We start from the raw sequence: 24,023 nt of genomic DNA, 5'->3' as shown, positions 1-24,023 counted from the left end.
AGATATTTCTTTACTAGTACAAGCTTCAATAGCCTAAGGTTTATAAGTTTTTTTTTCTTGGTGTTTCGCGTATTTTTGTATTCTAAAATAGTAATTTTTAAAAACGAAAGTCTTAAAGTGTGTTTTCACAGGACTAGCCGAGTGTAAGGTAGAAAGCCTACTCTGCTCGCTTCGAGCGGTCAGCCTAGCCGGTCAGGGCAGGTGTGAACAACAGTTTAGAGACTGTGGACTTGAGTTGGGAGTTCAGGTGGCTAAGAACGGAACTGTCATGGCCAATGAAGATCTAGAACAAGTTATTGTTGATGATCTTAATAAAGAAAAGAATGAGGATACTCCTGAAAATAACATTAACAAAGATACAGCCCTTGAAAATGTAAATAATGAAGGACAGGACGAATCAACTGATTTAGAAACTGGGGCTAAGGAAAATGGTAATATAGACACTTTGGAATTCACAAGAATTGGAGAAAATGCGGCAACAGATTCAGAAAATGGCGCGAAAGAAAATCAAGATGGCGTCAATTCAAATGTTGATGTAAGCAACAGTCAAACAGATGATAATGGAACAAAAGTACCAACTGTCACTAAAATCAAAGAAAATGAGAATGATAATGGAATCAGCAACACTAATGATCAATTGGACAGGAACAATGTTATGTTGAATATAGAAAGTGATACTTCTACAAACGTAACAGATGATGAATTTTCAGCAGCTGATGAGCAAATATATTATGATGATACTGAGTACGATTACAATAATGGTAAAAAAATCCCACCTTCAGATAACCAAGTCATTGCCATTGAAAAAGGTAATGAAAATACTGAAAAGGAGGACGAAAATAAAGAAACTTTACCTGTAGATAAAGTTACATTTATTACTGGCCTTGATAACAATGAAAACAAGGATATAACTACTCAAGCTAATTCTGATGGTAATAAATCAACTTTAGCTGATGATATCAATAAAAGTGAACCTAACCTTCAAGACAATGATTCTGTTGAACTTCCAAATCTTAACCAACAAGCAACAGACCCTATTACCACTGGATCAACTGAAGCTTCAATTGAAAGTACCAGCAGTACCAGCAAAGACTCCTCTGATAAGAACAACACTGGATTCAAGTTTGAGATTCCTGAATTTGGCTTCAGTGTTGAGCTGGACAAAGATCCTACCCAATGTTTAGTGGGTACTAAGGTCTATGAAGACTTTGAAATGATTCCAGGTTCTGATCCCTGTACAATGTGCCAGTGCAATGTTGGGGAGGTTCAGTGCTTCAAGAAAGATTGCCCGCCACCTAGGGAGCAATTCTTAAACTGTCAACCAATTATTACATCCAATGAGTGTTGTCCAATTGGCTACAATTGCTCAGATTCTGAAATATTGTCTAATGATGATATTGAAACAACAACATTAGTTGATGATCAAAATGACGGACTTCAAGATACTATTGATGCAAAAGAAGCAATGGATATTTTTGAAGAGGTGAAAAATTCTATCATGAGCATATTCTCTGGGGCTTTGGATACTGGCATTCAACAAACATCAACTACTGAACCTTCCTTAAAAGAAACTCCAGATGCTCCAACCAATGACAGCATTTTAGAGGAAAAAGATCAACCTGTCGTCAATACTGAAGGTTCAGAGAACACAGCTAACAAAGATGATGAACAAGTTAATGTGAATGAGATTGAAACAACAACTATCAGAATTGTATCAACAGTGAATGAAGCTGATATTCAAACATCTAAAAATCCTGAAGTAGATCTAGAGCAGTTTGGTGTTTCATCGACTACTGTTAAGACATCTGAAACTGTTGATGTGGAAAAGACAGCTGTTACTGAAAATAATGATGATGTCCTAAACGTAGAAAGACAAACTTTGAGACCTTCAACTTCAACAACTAACGCACTTGAAGACAATGTAGCAGTTTCTGAAGTAAATACTGACAATGTGGAAAATGAAAACAATGAGACTTTAACAAATGAAAACAACATTAATGATGGAAACGAAAAAGAAGTAGCTTCAACATCAACAACTGCAACATCACTTGGTGATATTGATTCCAATAAAGAAAAAGTTCAAACATCAACAGAAAGTGCAACTAAATCAACTAACACTGTAAGTGACATTGAAACAGAAAAAGAAGCATCTGAAAATGATAGTAAAACAGAATTAGATGAAACAACAGACAGTTTAGACCTTACTGTGAAAGTGACTACTCCAAAGAATGATGGTACATCTTCAAAGGATAACTTAAATGAAAATGAAGAATTGAATCCAAGCAATCTCAACATTCTAGATGGATTAGTTGAAACATCTACAAAATCACAAACCAATCTTGACGAACAATCTACTATCAAAGAAGACTCATCACTACAAACAACTAAATCATCAATTTCTTCTATTAAGAATCAATCAAATGCTGATCAAAATTCTGCTTCATCTGAAAATTCCAAAATTGACACAACTGAATCAATATTAGAAATTTCATTGGATACTTCTACAAGAGAAATTATTGATGACAACAATGACGTTGAAAATGCTTCAACTGATGAAACAGAAATCTTCTATGATGATTCAAATTTTGATGACTTCAAGGAAGAGTCTGTATCTCCAACTTCTCTTGAAACAAGCACAGAAGGGGTTATCATTGACAATATTAAAGAGGAAGCTACTGAATCTCCTATTGAGAGAGACTCAACACTTGAAGAACAATTGACTCCAATATTGACAGAAGACAAAGACATCATGGTGTTCCTAAATTTCACGTGGAAAGGCAAAACGTTCCAGATTGAAGATATTTTTGCAAATGATGAATTTTCAGGCAACATAACAGATACTCTAATGAAGATTCTTAATCATGGAGTCGGTTATGTTATAGTACCTGAGGGTGAAATGCCAGAAGCTAACTTGGAAAATACAGTTGAAATTGTTCAAACTGTTCAGCTGGATTATCAAAACAACATTGATATCAACACAACAGTTCTTGGCAACACAAATAAATCTTTACATCCTGAAGATAAGAAAAGAGTTGAAAAAATTAATGACAAGACCAAGGAAATTGTGAAAGCTATCTTTGCTGCTATGGAAGAGGAAGTTATGGCTACAGCAACTACTGACTCTAATCTATATACAACAACAATTCCTTTTGAAATAGAGCAATCAACCACTAGAAATAATCTTAATTCGAAACAAGACACTACTATACCAAATGTTTTTGAAGCAAGTACACTCCGAGATAATCTTGATTCAGAATCAATCACTTCAATTCCAATTGATGTAATTGAAACTACTTTTAAAGCCTTGTCTGACTCAAAACCACTTATCAAGATTGGCAAGAGAAAGTCAGTTGAAAGCAAACCTGAATATGTTTATGAAATCAATGAAGAGATACTTTCAGAAGATCTGGCTAAAGAAGCTAAGAGCATAATTGTTACAGCCTTGAGTAATTCATTTAAAGATTCCACTGGGGGAGAAGTTACAATTGAAGAAGCTTCTATAGATAACAATGATGTAGATGTTGATATCAGTCAAGTAGTCAACATTAACAATCAAGGTCTTGAAAATGAAATATCAGAAACTGAACAGGAAGAAGATAAACAAGTGTTTGAAGAAATTTTTGAAAAGATTTCTGACTTGTTTGAAAAGTCAACTACATCCACTGAAGATATCATTAATGACAAAAATAAGAATGAGATTTCTACTGAAACAGTAAGTTTAAAAGATTCTGTTGATCTACCAAATTTCACCACGGAAACCAACATTGCTGTTGACAAAACAACATCTGATGTACCAATTGAAACATCTACAAATGACAATGGATTAGAAATTGATACTTCAACAGATGCTTCAGATGATTTAGCCATAGATACCTCTACTGCTAATGTTATTGGTATTGAAGAAACTGGCTTTGGATTTGAAACTCCTGAAAGAGAAAATGAGTTTATTGACTCAATTATCCAAAAGGTGTGGGTTGTTAGTAATTACACTTTTGATAGCATTACTACTCTATAATTTAATATTAGTATATTCTATGCATTTAGACCATTCTTAGAGGGGGGCCGGGGGGGGGGTATTTTTTCAAGGTTGGCGGAACCCTCTCCGAAAATAATTTTAAACATTCTCAGTTCCAATAAGAAGTAAAAGAAAACTATAACAGTTTAGAGGTTAAAGAGCTTCTTCGGTACACAAAGACATAGCATCATCCCATTACTTTTATATAAGAATTTTGAATCAAATTTTTAGCTTCCAGAGAAAGTGCTACATGTTAATTTCTACTTTAATTTAACCATATCTATTCAAAATTGTCTTCGGTTGTATGAATTTTATTATTCTTGTTCATTAAATACGTATTTTTATTTTATTTTAATGAATATCTTTCTGTAAAAATTAAGCGGGGGCGGAATCAATATTCTTTTTTTGAATTTATAAGATTTCCTTAAGAATATATCTTAAGAAAAACAAATTCCTGACTTGAAAATAATTCGTCTAAAAATTCATTTAAGTAAAAAATATGTCTATAAAAGGGATATTATGGATAAAAAAAATATTTTTTTTTACCTATTACTTTTTCGATGGAATATTACTAACAACCTTAATTAAAAGGATGATGGACTTTTTGAAGCTACTACATATCCACCTATCTCAATTGAAACCACATTTTTGCCGTTTGATGAAAATGAAAACGAAATTGATGATTCTACAGCCAACTACCAAGAAGAAATTACTACAGTTGAAAATGAAAGGGAGGAGTATGATATCTTTGATGATGACATTAAAACTGATGATTATGATTCCAAAGAAGAAAGTGAAATTGACAGCGATGAATTGACAACTATAAATCCTCCAGTGAAATCAATAATTAATTCCCCAAAAATCTCAAGCACAACCATCAGAACCTATATATCAACGCCACAAGACTTTAATTTGGAAAAATCAACCACCAAACCACCCAAAAAGTCAAATGAACTAACTGAAAACATAGTTGAAACTCTAGCCAAACTATTCTTCAAAACATTAGATCTTTCAATCAAGATCAAAACAGCCCTAGATGATAATCAAAATGGAGAAAAGATTGTAAACATAGTATCTAAAAAAGATGAAACTGAAAATGAAATTGTCTACCCACAATTGATTAAAGATCTTCCAGATTTCATTAAAATAACACCTGATGACGCTATTGTTGTAAATCAAGAAGATAACCTTATTCAAGAAAATGATTATGAAACTGAAGCTTTTGAGCCTATTGAAGACATAGAAAAGGATACTATAAAACCCATAGTTATCTTGATAGAAGATTCTGCTAATATTATTGTGAATACAACAGATGGAGAAATAGTTACTGTCGACTTCTCTGATCTTCCCAAGAATGATCCAGTTATGAGAGAAATTATCATAAGGTTAGTTTTTTACTTTTTGGAAGCAGCCTATAGTATTTTATAAATCAAAAATAATGTCATTCAATACAAATTACCATTGATAGGCCAGTATACATTGTAATTGACCAATAGTGAAATGAATAATGGCCTATCATTGGTTATTTGTATGTATTTTTATTGGCTCATAAGCTGCTTCTACTTTTTGTTTTGAAATCAATGTCTGGTCTGTTTGCTCAGGTTTTCCTGACTATTTTATTTCAATTTTTTTATAAACTATTATATTTATGTATTAATAAATAATGATTTTTAGAGAGAGAATAAGAGACATGATAGAAACTGTTTTTATTCCAGCAAGTCCAGGTTTGTATATTTTTTCATTGACTAATTACTATTTAAAGAACTAGCAGCGATGCCCTAGCATCAAGATACTTTGTAATCAAAGGAGATAAATAGCCGATAACCATCCCAATACTAAAATATAAGAATAAAAAAGTCTTAAACCATTATAGAACCTACTTGAACCCCTTAGAACCTTATTACTTTCCATAACGCCTTTTAATTAAACACATATCTTTTATACAAAACTTATTTAAGTCACACTAATTACTTCTTTTCAGAATCTGATCCAGAAATATCCAGCCAGCTATCCGATCAAATAATCAAAAATATCACTCAAATTGTTCTCGGCAAAATGGAAGAAACTCTAGAGGTTCTTTCTCAGATTATTCCAACACCATCCAAAGACCAAAATGTTGATGTAAATGTTCTACCCAATGAAGTACAACTACCATCCATCAATAATATTCAAAATGGCAGTAATATCCCAAATACTCAAGATGAGGCTGGCAATCAAGATCAGACTGGCAATAAAAATGATGACAATTCTAATGTCGTCGTTGGTCAAAATATTCAAGATGGCGACAAGATTCAAAATGGCGTTGACATTGAAAAAATTCAAGATGGCGACCAATATGGCGGATTTGTTCCCATTGATACTGATGAAACTAAGGATGTTATTGATGAGCAGACTGGAGATGTTATTGATAACTCAAAGCCTATTGATAGTTCCAACACTAATTTGGACTCAGCAAAAGGTAAAATTATTTTTTATTTAAATTGTTATTGTAAGTTAAGTACTTTTTACCAGAGTAATTAGGTGTATAATTTATGTCTATCCATTTTAATTTTTAAAATGACTTTGCTCATCTTTTATGATAAATGTTCATAAACTTTCTCAATGTCTCTCACTAAAACAAGTATGATAATGCTTGAAATACCAAAAAAGACTAATTATAGACCTGAAGTTATTATTGAAATTATTACATAAGAAGGAATCCCCCCACCCCTTTTTTAGTTTAGTTTTGGGTTGAAAGATTTTTCTTTTTTAAGGGGAGGTTTGGGTGTCCCACCCCCCAAGGAAATAGCTTAAAACCATCACAGGAGCAGTAGGTACATTCCCCGAAGAGTAGAGCTCAATCATTTCAGTGGTTACTGAGATCTTAATCTTCAGACAGGCATCGGTATATTTTGTATTATAGATTACGCATTTTTTCATGACGGGTAAAAAAGATAAAGACGTAGGGCACGACAAACAACTTATAGAGTAGCTATGCAACTAAAATGGTACCTAGTGATTCTTACTTATGAGTTTATTTTACACTTTCACAAAACATTACTTAGTGTTGACAAGCTAAGGCACAATTCATCAAACAACCTTTTTAATGATTTTAATGTTAGTTCGTTTAGGTTCTACTTTAAGTAAATTAGCCCAATACAAACTGTTTTCATATAAAGTGCTTCTTTAGTACTGTTAACTACTACCCCCCCCCCCCCCCCACACACACACACACACCTAAGGGGGCCGGGTGGGTGGGCCTATGCCTTTGGTGCCCAAACCTAAAAAAAGATAACCCCCCCCCCCCCCCAATTTTTAATTTATTATAAAATTAAAGAGAGGAGGGGGGTAGCACTGCTCAACAATTTACTTTGTATGAAAGCCCTAAATAAACTTTCTTCTTTATCCCCCGGCAAATCTGCATAGATGGCTTTTTAAAAAAAAGGCTTTTTTACGTTATGCTTTCCATGGTCCAATGTTGTTTATAGAATTGGACTGTCTAAGACCACGCAAGTTAAGAGTGATGAGAGGTGGATTAAGCCAAAACACATTCTGAAGGTGTTTCCATCGTTTGGCGGATTTTTGAATTTAGCTATTAAAAAAATTAAATTTGATAGACCAAAATAGCAAAATTATTTTTAAGACAATGATTACTTTTTTATCGTTTACAACAAAAGAACCAATAAATCCATGATAATCGCAGCAATAACTAGCTAATCACATTATAATTCATAGCCAATTAAAGGTGAAAAATAAAATGTTTTATGTGAACATCCTTAGGCCTATAATAAGCCTTTTCACATTCTTCAAATTAACCTTGCACCTGTATGAACTTTTCATAATAGTACTAAGATTCTTGTTTCATTAATAAAATAATTGATTTTTATTGCAAATTAGGTTTTCTGATTAAACTTAATTTTGTAATTCTTTCCAACAATTGATCATATTTTTTTATTTCAGACGTTAATCAATCAAGCACAAGTACAACTGCAACTTATCCTGATGGCCCAATCAATCAATCTTCAAGTGTTACTCAATCAGTTACAACAAGATCACCAACATCATCTACTTCATCATCAAGTGTTATTCAATCATCAACAGAACCATCAAATGGATTAGAATCATTAACTACCTATTCTACTATTTTGGAATCTTCTTCAAGCACTTCAAGTACTTTGTCAAGTTCTTCCAGTACATTTTTGCCATCAACTTCTCGACCCTTCACACCATCTTCCCCAGGCCCGTATATTCCAAGCACTACTCTGTCAACCGAGGAATTCGAACTCGAGTCATCTAAAATTATTAATGAAGTTCAGAATACCATTTCGGGTGTTATCAAAAATGTTCTTGCGGCTAAACAAAATGAAACTGGGGACAATACGTCTGATTTAGATGATGTTATTCAGGCTATTAATGCTGCAATTCCTTCTGATATTGTTATCAAAACCCTTGAGGTTATTAATGATAAAGAATTGAAGGAAAAGATCAAAGAAACTGTCGGGGAACTTCTTACTGAAAAAGAAATTGAAAGTGTTGTTAATTTACGTAACAAGGAGCCTAAATCTGATGATGTAACAACGGCAGCTGCAACAACTGCCAGTCAATCAACATTAAGCATTGACAAAGTTCAACAACCGGCGGTTTTGAATGATAGGGTTACTGAGCCGCAAGTTTTAAATGACAGGGTTTCTGAAAATGTCATTCCCATTGAGTCATCCACTGAATATAGCGCCAAGAAAGGAACAACAGAAAGAAATCCCGCCAAAATAACAACAACAGAAAATGGCGCCAAAATTGAAACAACAAGTAGAAAACCCGTGAAAACCGAAGATATAACAACAGAACCTGAATACTATGATTATGAAATTGATAGCACAACTGATGTGAACTATGATTACTCTGATTACGCCACAACCCCTGCTGCTAACAAAGACATCCTTGTTGACCTTAGAGATCCTCTTGTCAAAGAATCTATAATTGATACAATAATAGGGGAAACCATATCAAATGACATAGATGATAAGATTGTTGTGGTTGAGGCCACAGTTAAAGATTTACCCGCTGCTGGCCAAGGAAATATTGAAGAACAGCTTGATTTAGTTGCCTCGCAAGCTCAGGACGAAGAAGTTCAAAATATTATTCAGGTAGAATATCTTTTACTTTACATGCATGTTAAAATTTTCCTCATTCCTGTAACAGTCAGGTATAATCTGGAAAGCGAAGCAACTTTTAAGTCGATTTCAGAAATTCTTAGTAACTGAAAACAGAAAAACATTTTTTGCTTGAAAATTTATGATTTTTTTTATCTCAGGACGGAAGTTTGTTTGCAGATGCTGATCTTGGTGTAATAAAGGCAACAGTCATAGAGGATAGTTCTTACGCCAGGTACAGTCATAGATAGATAGAAATATGGATAACAGACTTGCAGGCAGGCAAACAGACAGACAAGCAAAAAGGCAAACATACAGATAAGCATATAAAAAGACAAACGGACAGACAGACAAATATACAGACCGGAAGAATTATTTAAGCTTATATAGACATAAAAGACAATTTTTATTATAAATTGTAAAGGGATTGGATTATATTTTTTTTAGATCAATTCGACCTCCATCAGTTGGAATAACAGCCATTGTCTCAATTGTCATAGGTAAGAAAATTAATTTTCTATTACAGATTCTGGCCAGCATTTCCCCAGATCTTTAGCTTCAGACAAAAAAAAACTTACTAAAAATATGAAATTACAAATAAACTTTTTCTTTATGACATCAAAAATAAAGTTTGCGGAATAGTCCCTTTCGTAACATCGTCCCATAAGGGGCAATTTGTCGTATTTTTAAAATGCCTTTTAATAGGTTATTTTAGGTTAGGTTAGGTTATATTGGGTTAAGTGTATGCCCCACAAGGTTAGGTAATTGGCCCCGAAGGGTTAGAGCCCCCCGCAGGGGCTAGAAATTGGAGAAAAGATACTGTGAAAAATACAAAGACTCGCCCCATAAGGTGCGATATGTTACGAAAGGGACTATACCCAAAGTTTGCTAAGTTTTATACTTAATAAAGTTTATTGAAAATCATTATATCTGAAAAAAAAACTTTCTACCTATACAATTGATTGTAATGGAATTTGGAAAGTACTTTTAACAGTTTAATGAAAGCATATAGTTGCACAAACGTCACTCTTTTACAGTTTTTTAAAAATGAAAATATTTAACAAGGATAAGAAAATACTTAAAGCGAAGATCTACTAATCCGTTTTAAATAAACACTAAACTTAGAGATACAGAGATTTCAATATTAAATTTAATTGAAGTAGTATTTTAAAACATAAATAATCATTTCCAGAAAATTTCTCTAAAACTTCAAATGAATACACGTAATTTAATACATCCTATTTTACAGAAGGAAATAAATGAAGAGTTTTTTTATGATTATTAATTCTCCAAAAATAAAGTTAATTCATAATTTTTTTGGGAAAATTAATTTATGTAATATTAGTTTGATTTCCTTGGAAATGTTATTGCTGCGCATATGTTATCGACTATATGGTATTTATAAAAGTGGCCATCACTGACATGCTCATATGGATATGGGTCGATGATATATAAGCACATATTATTTTAATGATTATTTTATAGGATTAAATTATGTGTTAACACTATAGGCTATCCTCCCCTTTATATTTTGGTTTCAAAAAAGGAAAAAAAATTTTAAAATTTTGAATGGGTTAATTTTTTTACAGCGGGATTTCTCCCGGAAGGGTGGTATATAGTTAGATAGTTATAACCCTTCCCTATTCATTTAACAAGCTTTACTGTAACGGAGAAACATATCTGTAGATCCTTCGCAAAACATAGACATACAGACATCCTGTTACTTTTATATGAGGAAATGTAATGCCATATGTTGATATATTAACAGCAGTTAGTTTGACAGGAAAAATATTACTCACTGCAAAATTTCTACATAGATTTTGTGGCGTGCACAATTTTCCAGGGGGGTGTGAACCCTTCAGATGATTTTAAAAAGGGGGGAAGGTAGTTCTTCCTAAATTCTTGCTTTCAGGGGGATGTAGATATCCCACTTACACCTCCCTTTCGCACGCTACTGCATATTTAGATACATGATAGAGGTAGACTGAAATTTGATATGTTTTTTATCCTTGATTTTACTTACATTCATTTCATTCATCAAATTTTATTGTACAAACATTAAATTTTTGTTTAATTTCAAAGTTTTTCCAAAATTTTATAAAATAAGTCTTATATGTTGATACTTTAACCAATAACACAAACAAATAAAAACAAATTTAAACCTTAAACTTACACTTTTTTTATTTTAAAAGGATGAATTCCATGAGGCTTACCGGAGGCTGACGTGAAGCTGTCGATCCTTAGTTTTAATAAACTTCATTTCAGATATATAAATTTTATAGAAATATTTCTTCTTAAATTTTCTTAAAATTCAAAACTTATAATGTAGTTTCAATGGTACCTTTCCAAATATGAACGATACCACTTAATTTCTTTCAAAACTTAATTTATCTCAGATTCATTTTCGTTTCTAGAAATTTTAATTTTGAAATGTTTTCTTTTAATTTCATGTTCAGTTGACGAATAAGAAATTAATTTCTGTAGAAAAAGTTTTTTTATACCATAGCTACTCTATGATTCACTTTGTAAGCCCGTCCATACGGTTTCTCGAAGCTATTTATGATAGCTTTGCTGATTTTTTGTGATGATTCCCTATACCAAAGAGTATCTAGTATATAATTTACTTATTCCACTTGTCTGTCAGTTTGCTACAAAAATATAAACATTTAGAGATAAATTAATTAAGGTTTTCAAGATTTTCTAAGAAATGTTTGATTTTTTTGCTTTTGGATGTTTTCATCCTTGTTAAAATATATTAATACATTTACAGACTTTTCCATTTGAAGGTGCATAATTCAGATGGAATAAAGGGAACTAAATGACCTTTAAATTGATTTACATCCCCAATGATGATACACAAAATTACCCCATCAGTAGATTTAAATCAGTGGTTGAAACGTTTGAACACTCAACTTAATGAATCAACCAATCAAAATTCAATCCCCAAAGTTGTTATGCCAACGAATAAGAACACGTTATTATAAAACTTTGGGGACTTTTGTAAAAAACGGCCCATTGTCCCCTCTCCCTCTATGTTCTGCATTTAAAACTTTAATAAGATATCTTATTTTCAACCGAAAATTCTTTAGCATTATACTAGCTTAATTCAAGAAAATAAAAAGAAAAGAGAAAAATAATTAGTTTCTTTAAAAATCATACAAATTGACTTTGGTAGAATGTTTCATGAAAATTTAATTATTTATATAAAAGTGTACAAATTGGTGTAAAATATACTAAATAATAACTAAAGACGTTAACATGGTTCCTGCTGCTGCTATGTCAGGTGCGCGACATATATAGTCAAAAACAGGCGCAACTCATTACCATACAGAGTTCTGCCTTTTCAGACATAGGTTGTGCAATCAAAGGGTTGGTTGTCTGATGGGCAAAGGGAAGCTTTATACACCTCTAAAAAAGCCCTCTAGAGTCATCAAGTCAAAATTATTATGTATAAAACTATATATATATTTACAGGAATTCTGGCTCTAATGTGTTTTGGATTGATGGTATTTTTGGCCATGGCGAGACGTAGAAGGTAAATTATTACTTATTCATTTTACATTTAAGAAAATTTTTATTTCTTGAATATTTTTAAAAGTTTTGTGGTATTGGGGGCAGAAGTGAGCTGTAGGGGAGTGTCCACCACCCTGAATCTCCTTGATAGGGGTAAAAATACAACCCAACGGGAGTGTCATGTTAAAATAGTTCCAACCCCCCCCCCCCCCCCCACACTAAATTTAAAGGACACCAATTGGCTCTTGATTATGTAGGGAGGTGGACTGCTAGCTTGGATTATCCACCTCTGTGCATAATCAAATGCCTGTATCAGTGTATAACATCCGCCCCCCCCCCCTCGATTTTAGTTTAAGGGCCGGGGGGTGTGTCAATATTTTCGGGATTTTTATATCCCCCCTCGCAAGTATTAAAATGTAAATCAACACAATTAGTTTAAAGATTACATAATATGATTTATTTTTGTTTAGAATGCTAGAAGAAACTCCTTCCCAGACAGCTTATACTTCAACCTCGAGATATACTCCTGATCATTCTGCTTATAGGTATACTTATATATGTAGATAGATAGATAGATAGATAGATAGATAGATAGATAGATAGATAGATAGATAGATAGATAGATAGATAGATAGATAGATAGATAGATAGATAGATAGATAGATAGATAGATAGATAGATAGATAGATAGATAGATAGATAGATAGATAGATAGATAGATAGATAGATAGATAGATAGATAGATAGATAGATAGATAGATAGATAGATAGATAGATAGATAGATAGATAGATAGATAGATAGATAGATAGATAGATAGATAGATAGATAGATAGATAGATAGATAGATAGATAGATAGATAGATAGATAGATAGATAGATAGATAGATAGATAGATAGATAGATAGATAGATAGATAGATAGATAGATAGATAGATAGATAGATAGATAGATAGCTGGGTTGACAAAATGATATACTCCTGATTATAGGTAGAATTATACAGATAGATAGTTATAGATCAATAGGTGTAAGTAGCATCCAACTGACAGACAGACAAATACATATATAGATAAATAGATAGATAAATAGTTATAGATCATTAGGTGTAAGTAGCATCCAATAGACAGACAGACAGATAGATAGATAGATAGATAGATAGATAGTTATAGATCATTAGTTGTATAAAGTAGCATCCAACAGACAAACCATTGACAAACCTTTGATTGCACTACCCTTTTCTGTAAGTCCTGACTTTGCACGTTAAATAGTTTCGTCTGTTAATAGGCCAAGATATTACCCGTCACTCGCACAGCACTGTAAATGTTCCGTAATAAGTATTTGGAAGCATGACCGAAAAAGGTTTATACAGAATGCTAATAAGTATTATACAGAGAATTTTCACCAAAAAGTTCAGTTGTCTATCTATAATAGCAGCCGTGAAAATTATATTTCACAAACAGCATTACGTATGGTCTGATATGCTTGAATATAAAACATAATTTATTTTGTAGTGAGCTGAAAGGTGGCTATACCGAGGAGCAAGAACTATCACCCAACCTCTCACAAGCAAGCATTCATAAAGAAGATATCATCATACCAGTAGATGGTCATCAGACTATAATAGGTACCATTTTTGTCATTGTTAAAAGACATCTTGTGGTTTAAAATTGAACTAAGTTTAATTGTATTGTACATGTTTAGCCTTTTTGTGTGCATACATACAATATTTGCCATGATTAAATATAAAAATTGTGACATAAAAAGGCCTTTTTTCTAGAAATGTATGTTTCTCAAATACCAAAGGTGTGGTTTTCCACAGTGACGTTCAAGCTTTTGAGGGGGGTAAAATGAGGGGTTTCAACTTTTAAAACCCTCGTTTCACCTCCTCCCAATCCGCCCCCATCAAAAAAAGCTTGGATATCCTTGATCATGATTTTGACATTTTCAATTAATTCATTTAGGCTTGTGGGAAGATTTTCTAGAGGTGCCTATTGGTGCTCGCCCCAGTATTCTGCAGAGTCTTCCAGTCTCCAATAATCTAGTCTCTACAGCAAGGTAAGTGGTGTTCAAATCCCTCTAGTGGATATTATTTGAACTATGATTACACTTTATAACTCCTAAGCATTCACTAAAAAATTGAGAGATTTTTAGTCATGTAGAAAATGTTCTGCGTTTAAGTAAAGATGTCTGTCTGTCTGTCTGTCCGTACATCAAAGGCATTAATTTACTAAGTATATTTGCGATTACTTTTATTTAATGAAATCTTCCAATTTTTAACATGTACAAAACGGCCTGCTTAATTGCTTCAAGATCCATGTCAGATCTATATAGGAAATAAATGTCTATAAACGAGCTCAAGTTTTCCAAGGAATATATGATTAAAACTCATAGTGCTCCAATAATCCATAATAAACTCTCATTGCCCAGAACGATAAGATCCATTATTTTACTTTATTAAAAATAAATTCATTTTTTTCATTTTATGTTGCTATTTACCTTATATTGATGTATTTAATTTCAAATCATAAAAAAGAAAATTTAAATTTATAATATGATAAATTTAAGAAAACTATGTTTTAAAAGAATTCGATTGTGGCGACATTTTGTGTGTTCAAATATCAAACTAAAATTGTAATCATCATCATTAACCCTTTGGTGATGGTAATGTAAAGAAAAAAATATAATTTAAAAAAATCTTTTAAAAATCATTTAAATTATAAAATATTTACTTTCTTTTAGATAGTAATGCCAGGTGAGGAAAATAGATTTATTGAGAAATAAAGGGTGTTTAAAAAAAAACCAATCGCTTCACTCTTTTCAAAATAAACCCTACAGTTTTAGTCAAAAACTAATAAAAAATGACACAAATCATGTCCATGCAATGACAATGAGAAAGCACTATTGAATTTTAATTTCTACTCACCTCTCCTGAGCACTACAGCTCGAATCCTAGCCCTTGTGTAGAATTTTTCCTTACATGGAGATTAAAAATCAACAAATCGTCTTAAGTACTTAAAATCTTGTAGATAGACCCCATAATGTTTAGAATTTTTGATGGAGCATGTAAAGACCTTTCTATAGACATCTTAACCATGTTTCTAACTCAATCCTAGCCAATTTTGCATTAAAAAGACAGACCCATCAAACATTTAGACAATACGGGTATCTCCAGTTCTTGATGTGTGACAGATCTTTCTTTTTGATGTCAAAATGGCTAAGATTGTGTTAGAAACCTGAGTAAGGTGTCTTTAGAAAGATATTGGCATGCCCCATCAAAAATTTTAAACATTATGGGGTCTATCTACAAGATTTTAAGTACTTAAGACGGTTTGTTCTTTTTTTTAAAGACAGAGCAATCATTTTTCAATGTTTGATGGGTCTGTCTTTTGGATGCCAAATTGGCTAGGATTGGGTCAGAAATCTGATTAAGGCGTCTATAGAAAGGTCCTTATAAGCCCCATCAAAAACTTTAAACATTATGGGGTCTATCTACAAGATTTCAAGTACTTTAGACAGTTTATTCTTTTTTAAAAAAGAAAAAAGTGTCTTAATTTGTAATGAAATATGCACTCTCCACGTAGAGAAAAATTTTCCACATGGGCTAGGACTCGAGCTGTAGTGCTCAGGATAGGTGAGTAGAAATCAAAATTCAATAGTGTTATCTCATTGTCATTGCTTGGACATGATTTTGGTCATTTTTTTGTTAGTTTTTGACCAAAACTTTAGGGTTTATATTGAAAAGAGTGAAGCGATTGGTTTTTTTTTAAACACCCTTTAGATATGCATATAGAAAACTAGCCAATAGGGAGATAATTATATCGAGCCAACTCTAGTAATTTGATATTAGTGAGTTAAGAAAATCTTTAGAGTTAACGTTTTTTTTAACATTTATTTGATATACCTTAAAGATTTCAACATTTATATTATTACTGTTTTAAACATTACTAATCTTTTTTCTTCCAAAAGATGGTTAAATTATTGTTGATTTACTTTTTAGAAATTTATCTACTTATTTAAGCATCCAAAAATAAATGGTTGTATGTAACCGTTAACATTTAAGATTTCGACGAAATCAAAAATTTAAATTTTGTATATTGATTTTGTTATAATATACATACGTGAGTCATAATTATTTCGAAAATTAATAAGTTAAAGTTGCTCAATAATTCACTTTTACTTTATGGTAATAAAATCCAATTTATTGGAAATTTCGATTGTAAAATTTTAATTCAGATATTTAAAGAATAAAATAAGGAAAAACAAAACATGCATATTTTTTCAATAATAATTACAAATGATCGAAAAGTTTGAGGCAAACTTCTGCTGCTTTCCCTCAAAGTGCCTGTCAAGCTATAACCCCCTTCAACATATCTTTAAAAAATAAATTGAAAACAAGGGGGTGGGTAATTTTTATTTTAATCCCTTTGGGGTCTATACATTCGGTAATCTAAACCTGCGAATGGCCAATGTAACCTAACCTAAAGTAAAACGAAGGAAAAACTATTTTCCTCCCTTTATTCAATTTATTTTCAATCACTGGGGGGGGGGGGGGGGGTTCTTTTGAGGAACTTTGATGTAAATCACACAACTTCTATCATAAGAATATCTGTTCTTATTAATTTTTATGTCACGCTTTGATGAAAAATTAGTGTTCCTGTTTTATTAAACTTTAATAGATAATTTGTTAGAAAACTCATGTAATTTTTCAATCTAAAAGCATTTTGACGTTAATCTAATGGAAAATATAATCAATAATGAAGGCAATCATTACCAGCGAAGGATTATTAGAATTAGGGTTTTGTTGGGCCATTGACGGTTAGCAAGGATTATAGATTAATAACTTATTTTAATAAGGATCAATAATAGATCTATAGTATAGATGTACAGACAACTACCTCCCTTCATTTTTGCAAAGACCTCTTTCGTATGCTTCTAAATCGTTTACTGCTACTAGGATGTGTTAATATAAGCGACACCATATTGGTTGATTTTTAATGACCCTATAGGAAGGTCGCACAATACGGTTGCGATGGGGACATCCAGTTATTTAACTCTTTCTCCCTCTAGTGTTTTACTCTAATGGGTCAATTTTGCTAAACAAGTCTTTTTTATTTGGGGGGGGGGGGGGTAAAATGGCTCGCCGCAAATTTTTTTACCCCCCCCCCAAAAAAAAAAAATTTTTACCCCGGGGGTAAAATTTGCTTGTGGGGTGTAATTACCCCCCGTGAAATCTGTTGGCATGGGTAAATTTTGTTTACCCCCCCACAAACTTTACCCCCAGGGTAAAATTTTTGGGGGGGTAATTTGATAATGTATTAATATTTAGTAGTAAAAATGCGCGCGAAGCGTGCCAAAAAAATTTTTTGTTAGGGATTTTTTATTTTCGGGGGGTATTTCCCCCCAAAAATTGTTTGGTGGGAGTAAATACACCCTCCTAAATGGTTGGGGGTGCCTTTGGCACCCCCCAAGGTAGGGGTAAATTTTAAATGGGAGGGGTAAAATGAAAAATATTAACCATTTAATTTGGGGGGGGGGGGGGTAATCACCCCTTTACCCCCCCCCCCCCTTGGACGTCTATGAGCAGCTACCCTTATATGTCTTTTAAGAAAAGGTCAAAAACTTGGGGGGTGTGGGGGCGATTTTTCTTGGTAATTTGTTGTTACCCCCTTCCCCTCCCCCCAAATAGTTATAAACCCTACCAGGACATATGATAAGCTTCACTGTTACGGAGAACCATATCGGTTCAGTGGTTAAAGAGATTCTTCGGTACAGACACACAGAAAGACACAGATCCTGTTATTTTTATATAGGAATAAACTATAACATAAAAATAAAAAGACTTTTTCTTTTTTTTAGGCCAACGCAAGAAATGAAAGATGATGATTTCTCCTTTTCCCGACACAGACAACAAGATCCATACTCGCAACTTGTATAACAAACAAATTAAAGAGTTGCTGCACTGCGGGAAAAAAAATATTTATTACAAAACTCAGAAAAAGCCACATATTAAATAGCACTAAATTCCCAAATTTAGAATTTTAAAACTGAACGAAACTCAGAAAACGCCGCAAAATTTAGTGGTAATAAGTGCCAAAATTCAACTTTTGATTTTTGAAGAATTTTTCGTGTTATTTTTATACATTTTTTATCAAAAATTGCATTATATTTAGTCTTCCATAATGTAATAACAGTTTTCCATTAATTTTAAAGAACATTTATTACTATCAAATAATTTTTATGTAAAACCAAAGTTGTTAAAAATGTTTAGGATTTTCAAATTTTTTTAACTGAAATGTTCTTTTTTGTGTTATTAATATATCAAATTGTTAAACGTATAGCTTTAAAAATGTCATGCCTATAAAAAGTGGATAGAAAAGGCATAGACTTGTATTATAAAGTCTTTTTTAGCCACTTATACTTGAGCTCTGTTTGTCAGTACCCTAAAAATCCTCAACAAAACTAATCAAAAAATCCTAAAATGAGTTTTCCATAAAAAAAAAACATTTTTAAAATTTTTTCGTGTATTTTAGCTGAAAATTTCAAAAAATGTTATTTTTTACTCATCTTTTTTTGTTGTAATAATAATTGTTATTGTTTTGCTACTATATAATTAATCAAAAGTTACCAGTTTAAAAGCTTTTAATTGGCGCCATATTTTTTCCCTCATTTTTTTAATAAATTTAATTTTTTGGCGTCAGTATGAAACAAAGTTATCCAATTTTGCTTATGTTTTGTTTATTGACATTAATGTTATATTTATCTGAAATTAATTGCATCAAAGATAATGTAAATATAACACTATTGTTAAAATCATGTGATATTTTGTCATTTTTTGTGTAAATTACATCTTATTTAATATTAAAAACAAGCAAAAACAAATTAATATGCTTTGCAAATAAAAAAAAAGATAATAATTGTCTATAAAAATTTTAAATAACGCAAAACATATATTTACTTTTTCACTTTTATTTTTTTTATTTCTAGTCTGATTTAAGTATTATTTTTAAATTTTCATTAGGGTAAGGCCTATTTTTAAATGAGCGTTTTTAGGGCGCTTTTTTCTAGGTAATCTAATTAAATTACATTTTTAATCATTTGTTCTAGTACTTTATATTTTTTATTGTGATTATGAAATCCTATTGAAGTTTAATTGAATTATGTAATGATTTTTTATGAAGAAGCCTGCAGTTTAAAAGTATATGTATATTAATAATTTTTGTCAAAATTCTTCTAAACAAAATTTTTTAAATATAAATTTCTATTACATGAAACCATTGTCCAAAAGTATGCATTTTCTTACTCCGCTGAATTAATTACCATACTGAAATATAATTTATCATGTTGTATTATAGAAAATTGTCCACGAATAGTAAAATGAAAATACTAAAATTAAAATATATTTTTTTGGGACCATCAAAACTTAAACTAATCGTTTTTCATCTTTCTATCCGCGGATAACTGTCTGTAATACAATGTGTTAAGTAACTACTCTAATGCTTTGTTTTCCATGAATTATTTTTATTTTTTTAAATACTATAGCAGGCTTTTTCCTCTATGATTTGCCATGAAACTATTTTAGATTTGAATTTAGTCAAGCCTTCCATTATTACAATGATATTATTTTTGTAGTGATTTTTTTTAGCCATCTACAATTGGTGCTTATACTTGTAATTTGTGTAAATAATAATATTTATAGATTATAGATTAATAAATATATCATAGAAATTATCATTTTTTCGTTATAGTAACATAACTCTACAATTTAAACTTGTTTGTACGTTTGTCTGTTAGTCTGTAATACTGTGAAACCTTTCTAATCTTTATTTAGTCATATAACCCTGTTGTCAAATTTTAATCATGATCATTTTAGCACTTTTGACACCAAACAGGCGCAACTCATTACACTGCATAGTTAGGACTTCAAGACTAAGGTTTTGCAATGAAGGGTTGGTTGTCTGCAATATTAAGTGCATTGGGACCAACTTCGTTGTTTGTTATAAGCGAAGCATTTTTTAAAAGCGAGGCTTTTCTATAATTAGGGTCGGTCCGTCCGTCCGTACGTCCGTCCGTCACAGAGAGTTAGCTCTTTCCGTTAATTTAAACAGGTTAAATGTCCGTACGTCCATTTTAAACATGTCGATTTTTAACTTTTTTGACAGCAAATTTTTGTATGTTAATATTATCCGATTCTTCTGATTTTTTGAAAACTGATTCCTATTACAACAAGGTACAATGTTATAAGCGAAGCATCTCTAAAAACAAGTCCCAAAAATGTAAGTATGTCCTTAAACAGTATCATCTATTTATGCAGTTTTTCAACAAATTTTCTTAAAATATTGTTTGTACTGATGAATTAATATTCTGCTAATTTAGTTCTGACAATCTACAAGTTTTAATGTTCGTCGGTCCTTCTGTCTCATTTTTAAGCTTCCCTTTTATGGATGTTGACATCCTTCTTTTTATGGAATCATAAAGACGTGGTTTAATAACCAATAACTCTCCTATAAAGAAATAACAAGGATGACAACATCCATAAAAGCGAAGCACTGAAGCGGTAGGACAAACGGACATTAACACTTGTATAGTATCATAACTGAATAATCAGAATATAAAAGTATAAGAGTGGAAGCAAAATTGTAAGTAAATTTGTTGAAAAAATGCTTGATACAGGATAATGTTTATGGACATACTTACATTTTTAGGACTTGATTATAGAGTTGCTTCGCTTATTAAATTATACTTTGTTGTCCCAGGAATTAATATACCAAAAATCAGATCAATCGGATGATTAGATCACATAAAAATTTGTTGTTACAAAAGTAAAAAAATCAACATGTTTAAAATGGACGTACGGACATTTTGGTGATGATTATAGAGTTGCTACGCTTTTTAAATCGTACCTAACTACTAAAGGAATCACCATGCAAAATTTGAAATCGATAGGACAATTCTAACATGCCAAAATTAACGAAAAAAGCTATCCGTTACGGACGTACGGACGGACCGACCCTAATTATAGAAAAGCTTCGCTTTTAAAAAGTATAGTCCATAATTGTGTAAAAGAATCACTTTGTAAAAATCATGCAATTTACGCATTAAATGATTGAAATAATTCTCAGAGTGCATTATTCGTTTGAAAGTATGGTATAATAGCGCAGCTATTCTATAACATAAATCCTTATAATAAAGTAACAGGATGTTTGTGTGTTTGTCTGTTTGTATGTTTGTACCGAAGGATCTCGCTAACCGCTGAACCGATCGGGTTCTCCTTAACAGGGTAGCTTCTCATAGGTCTCGGGAAGGTTTATAACTATTTTCTTGGGGGGTGGGACATCCCCAACCCCCCCCCCCCCAAAAAAAAATGAAAAATCCCCCGCCCCCCCAAAAAAAATTTGATTTTTTTTAACTAAAATTAAAAATATTTTTTATATTTTCTTTTGAAATCTAAAATAAGAAATTTAATTTTTAAATTCGACTCTCTCCTCAAGTGCCCCTAGAGGCCTCCAGGGGCGTAGCCGCTAGTACTGAATAATATATATAATCTGCATGATTTTTCAGTCGGAATGCAATTGCAAGGGTTTATTCGATTATATTGTTTTAGTAAAAAGTGATCGTAGCTGACATTCGACATTCTATTTTAGAAATAGTTACGTCGACTCAATGGCTTTACTGAAAGTGGTCATACCTGTCATAATAATATTAACATTTATATTTATTGACACTAGTATTAGGCTATAAAAGTTTTCCGGAATTTTAATAAATATAATAGATTTGAAATCTGCATAAAATTTTAAGGAATTTTTATAAAATTCGTTTTTTGTATTATTCTTTATCTATAAGCGCAAATACAAATTAAGTTAAATAATTTTGACATCTGTGATTGGTGGATTGAAAACTATCTGCACCCTGATTGGAGAAGCTTAAGTGACGTACATCATTCAACTAATTAGAGCGCAGGTAGTTTCCAATCCACCTATCCTATTGGTCAAAATTTATTAACTTAAATTGGATTTGCGCTTTTAAATAATGAATTATATAAAAAATGTATTTTATAAAAAATCCCTAAAATTTTATGCAGATTTCAAATCTATTATATTCATTAAAATTCTTTCCAATTTCTATAGCTTAATATATAATCTGCTTGATTTTTCAGTCGGTATGTAATTGAAGAAGTTTATTCGACTATACGGTTTTAGTAAAAAGTGATCGTAGCTGACATTCGACATTCTATTTTAGAAATAGTTACGTCGACTCAATGGCTTTACTGAAAGTGGTCATAGCTGTCATAATAATATTAACATTTATATTTGTTGACACTAGTATAACTAAATACTTATGTTGATATAACAACGATACAATTTGTTGAGAGGACAGCTTTCCGCGGTTATTAAAATGAAAAATTATAAGATTACAACAAAAACTGGTGTTAGTTTTATGATTTTTATTTTATCATTTGTGGAAAATTGTCGGTAATACAATGCTATACATGATTTTTCAGTATAGAAACTGGAAACTAATTTTTAACGAATTTGGGTTTTCCTTGCATATATTTACCGAAGTTAAGAAAAAAAGTAAAAAAAGACTTTTTTAGGTATCTAATTAATCTTACGAATATACATAAACAATTATAAAAAAAAGCTAAAAATATATTAACAAAATACAAAAATAAAGATGCAAATTATTAATCATCGTTACTAATAAACTAATGAAAAATTATAAGATTACAACAAAAACTGGTGTTAGTTTTATGATTTTTATTTTATCATTTGTGGAAAATTGTCGGTAATACAATGCTATACATGATTTTTCAGTATAGAAACTGGAAACTAATTTTTAACAAATTTGGGTTTTCCTTGCATATATTTACCGAAGTTAAGAAAAAAAGTAAAAAAAGACTTTTTTAGGTATCTAATTAATCTTACGAATATACATAAACAATTATAAAAAAAAGCTAAAAATATATTAACAAAATACAAAAATAAAGATGCAAATTATTAATCATCGTTACTAATAAACTAATGAAAAATTATAAGATTACAACAAAAACTGGTGTTAGTTTTATGATTTTTATTTTATCATTTGTGGAAAATTGTCGGTAATACAATGCTATACATGATTTTTCAGTATAGAAACTGGAAACTAATTTTTAACGAATTTGGGTTTTCCTTGCATATATTTACCGAAGTTAAGAAAAAAAGTAAAAAAAGACTTTTTTAGGTATCTAATTAATCTTACGAATATACATAAACAATTATAAAAAAAAGCTAAAAATATATTAACAAAATACAAAAATAAAGATGCAAATTATTAATCATCGTTACTAATAAACTAAGCCTAAAAATCCTATAATTGATATGAATGACATT

The 24,023-nt window shown here is 31.3% G+C and overlaps 1 protein-coding gene across 1 annotated transcript; it reads left to right on the top strand.

The window, feature by feature from the left end:
* The first annotated feature begins 131 nt into the window (after positions 1-131).
* LOC145334904 (uncharacterized) lies at positions 132-18,776 on the top strand. Its single transcript, XM_080180526.1, has 12 exons — positions 132-3,967; positions 4,607-5,400; positions 5,690-5,739; positions 5,997-6,473; positions 7,955-9,138; positions 9,306-9,379; positions 9,592-9,644; positions 12,619-12,679; positions 13,128-13,202; positions 14,169-14,281; positions 14,619-14,712; positions 18,514-18,776. Exons 1-12 carry the CDS (start codon positions 269-271, stop codon positions 18,590-18,592), a joined length of 6,753 nt encoding a protein of 2,250 aa, XP_080036652.1. The 5' UTR covers positions 132-268; the 3' UTR covers positions 18,593-18,776.
* Positions 18,777-24,023: the final 5,247 nt, after the last annotated feature.

This window comes from Acartia tonsa, chromosome 13 (genome assembly GCF_053477335.1).
Source record: "Acartia tonsa isolate MP-2025a chromosome 13, ASM5347733v1, whole genome shotgun sequence".
NCBI classification, from domain to species: domain Eukaryota; kingdom Metazoa; phylum Arthropoda; class Copepoda; order Calanoida; family Acartiidae; genus Acartia; species Acartia tonsa.
The sequence above is the reverse complement of the archived record's forward strand: the minus strand, read 5'-3'. Positions and strand labels throughout refer to the sequence as shown.

Excerpts from the sequence above, each read along its gene's own strand:
- LOC145334904 (XM_080180526.1), top strand. The coding sequence starts at position 269 with ATGGCCAATGAAGATCTAGAACAAGTTATTGTTGATGATCTTAATAAA. Across the intron at positions 9,380-9,591 it reads GAGGATAGTTCTTACGCCAG|ATCAATTCGACCTCCATCAG; the intron begins GTACAGTCATAG and ends TATTTTTTTTAG. Across the intron at positions 14,713-18,513 it reads AATCTAGTCTCTACAGCAAG|GCCAACGCAAGAAATGAAAG; the intron begins GTAAGTGGTGTT and ends TCTTTTTTTTAG.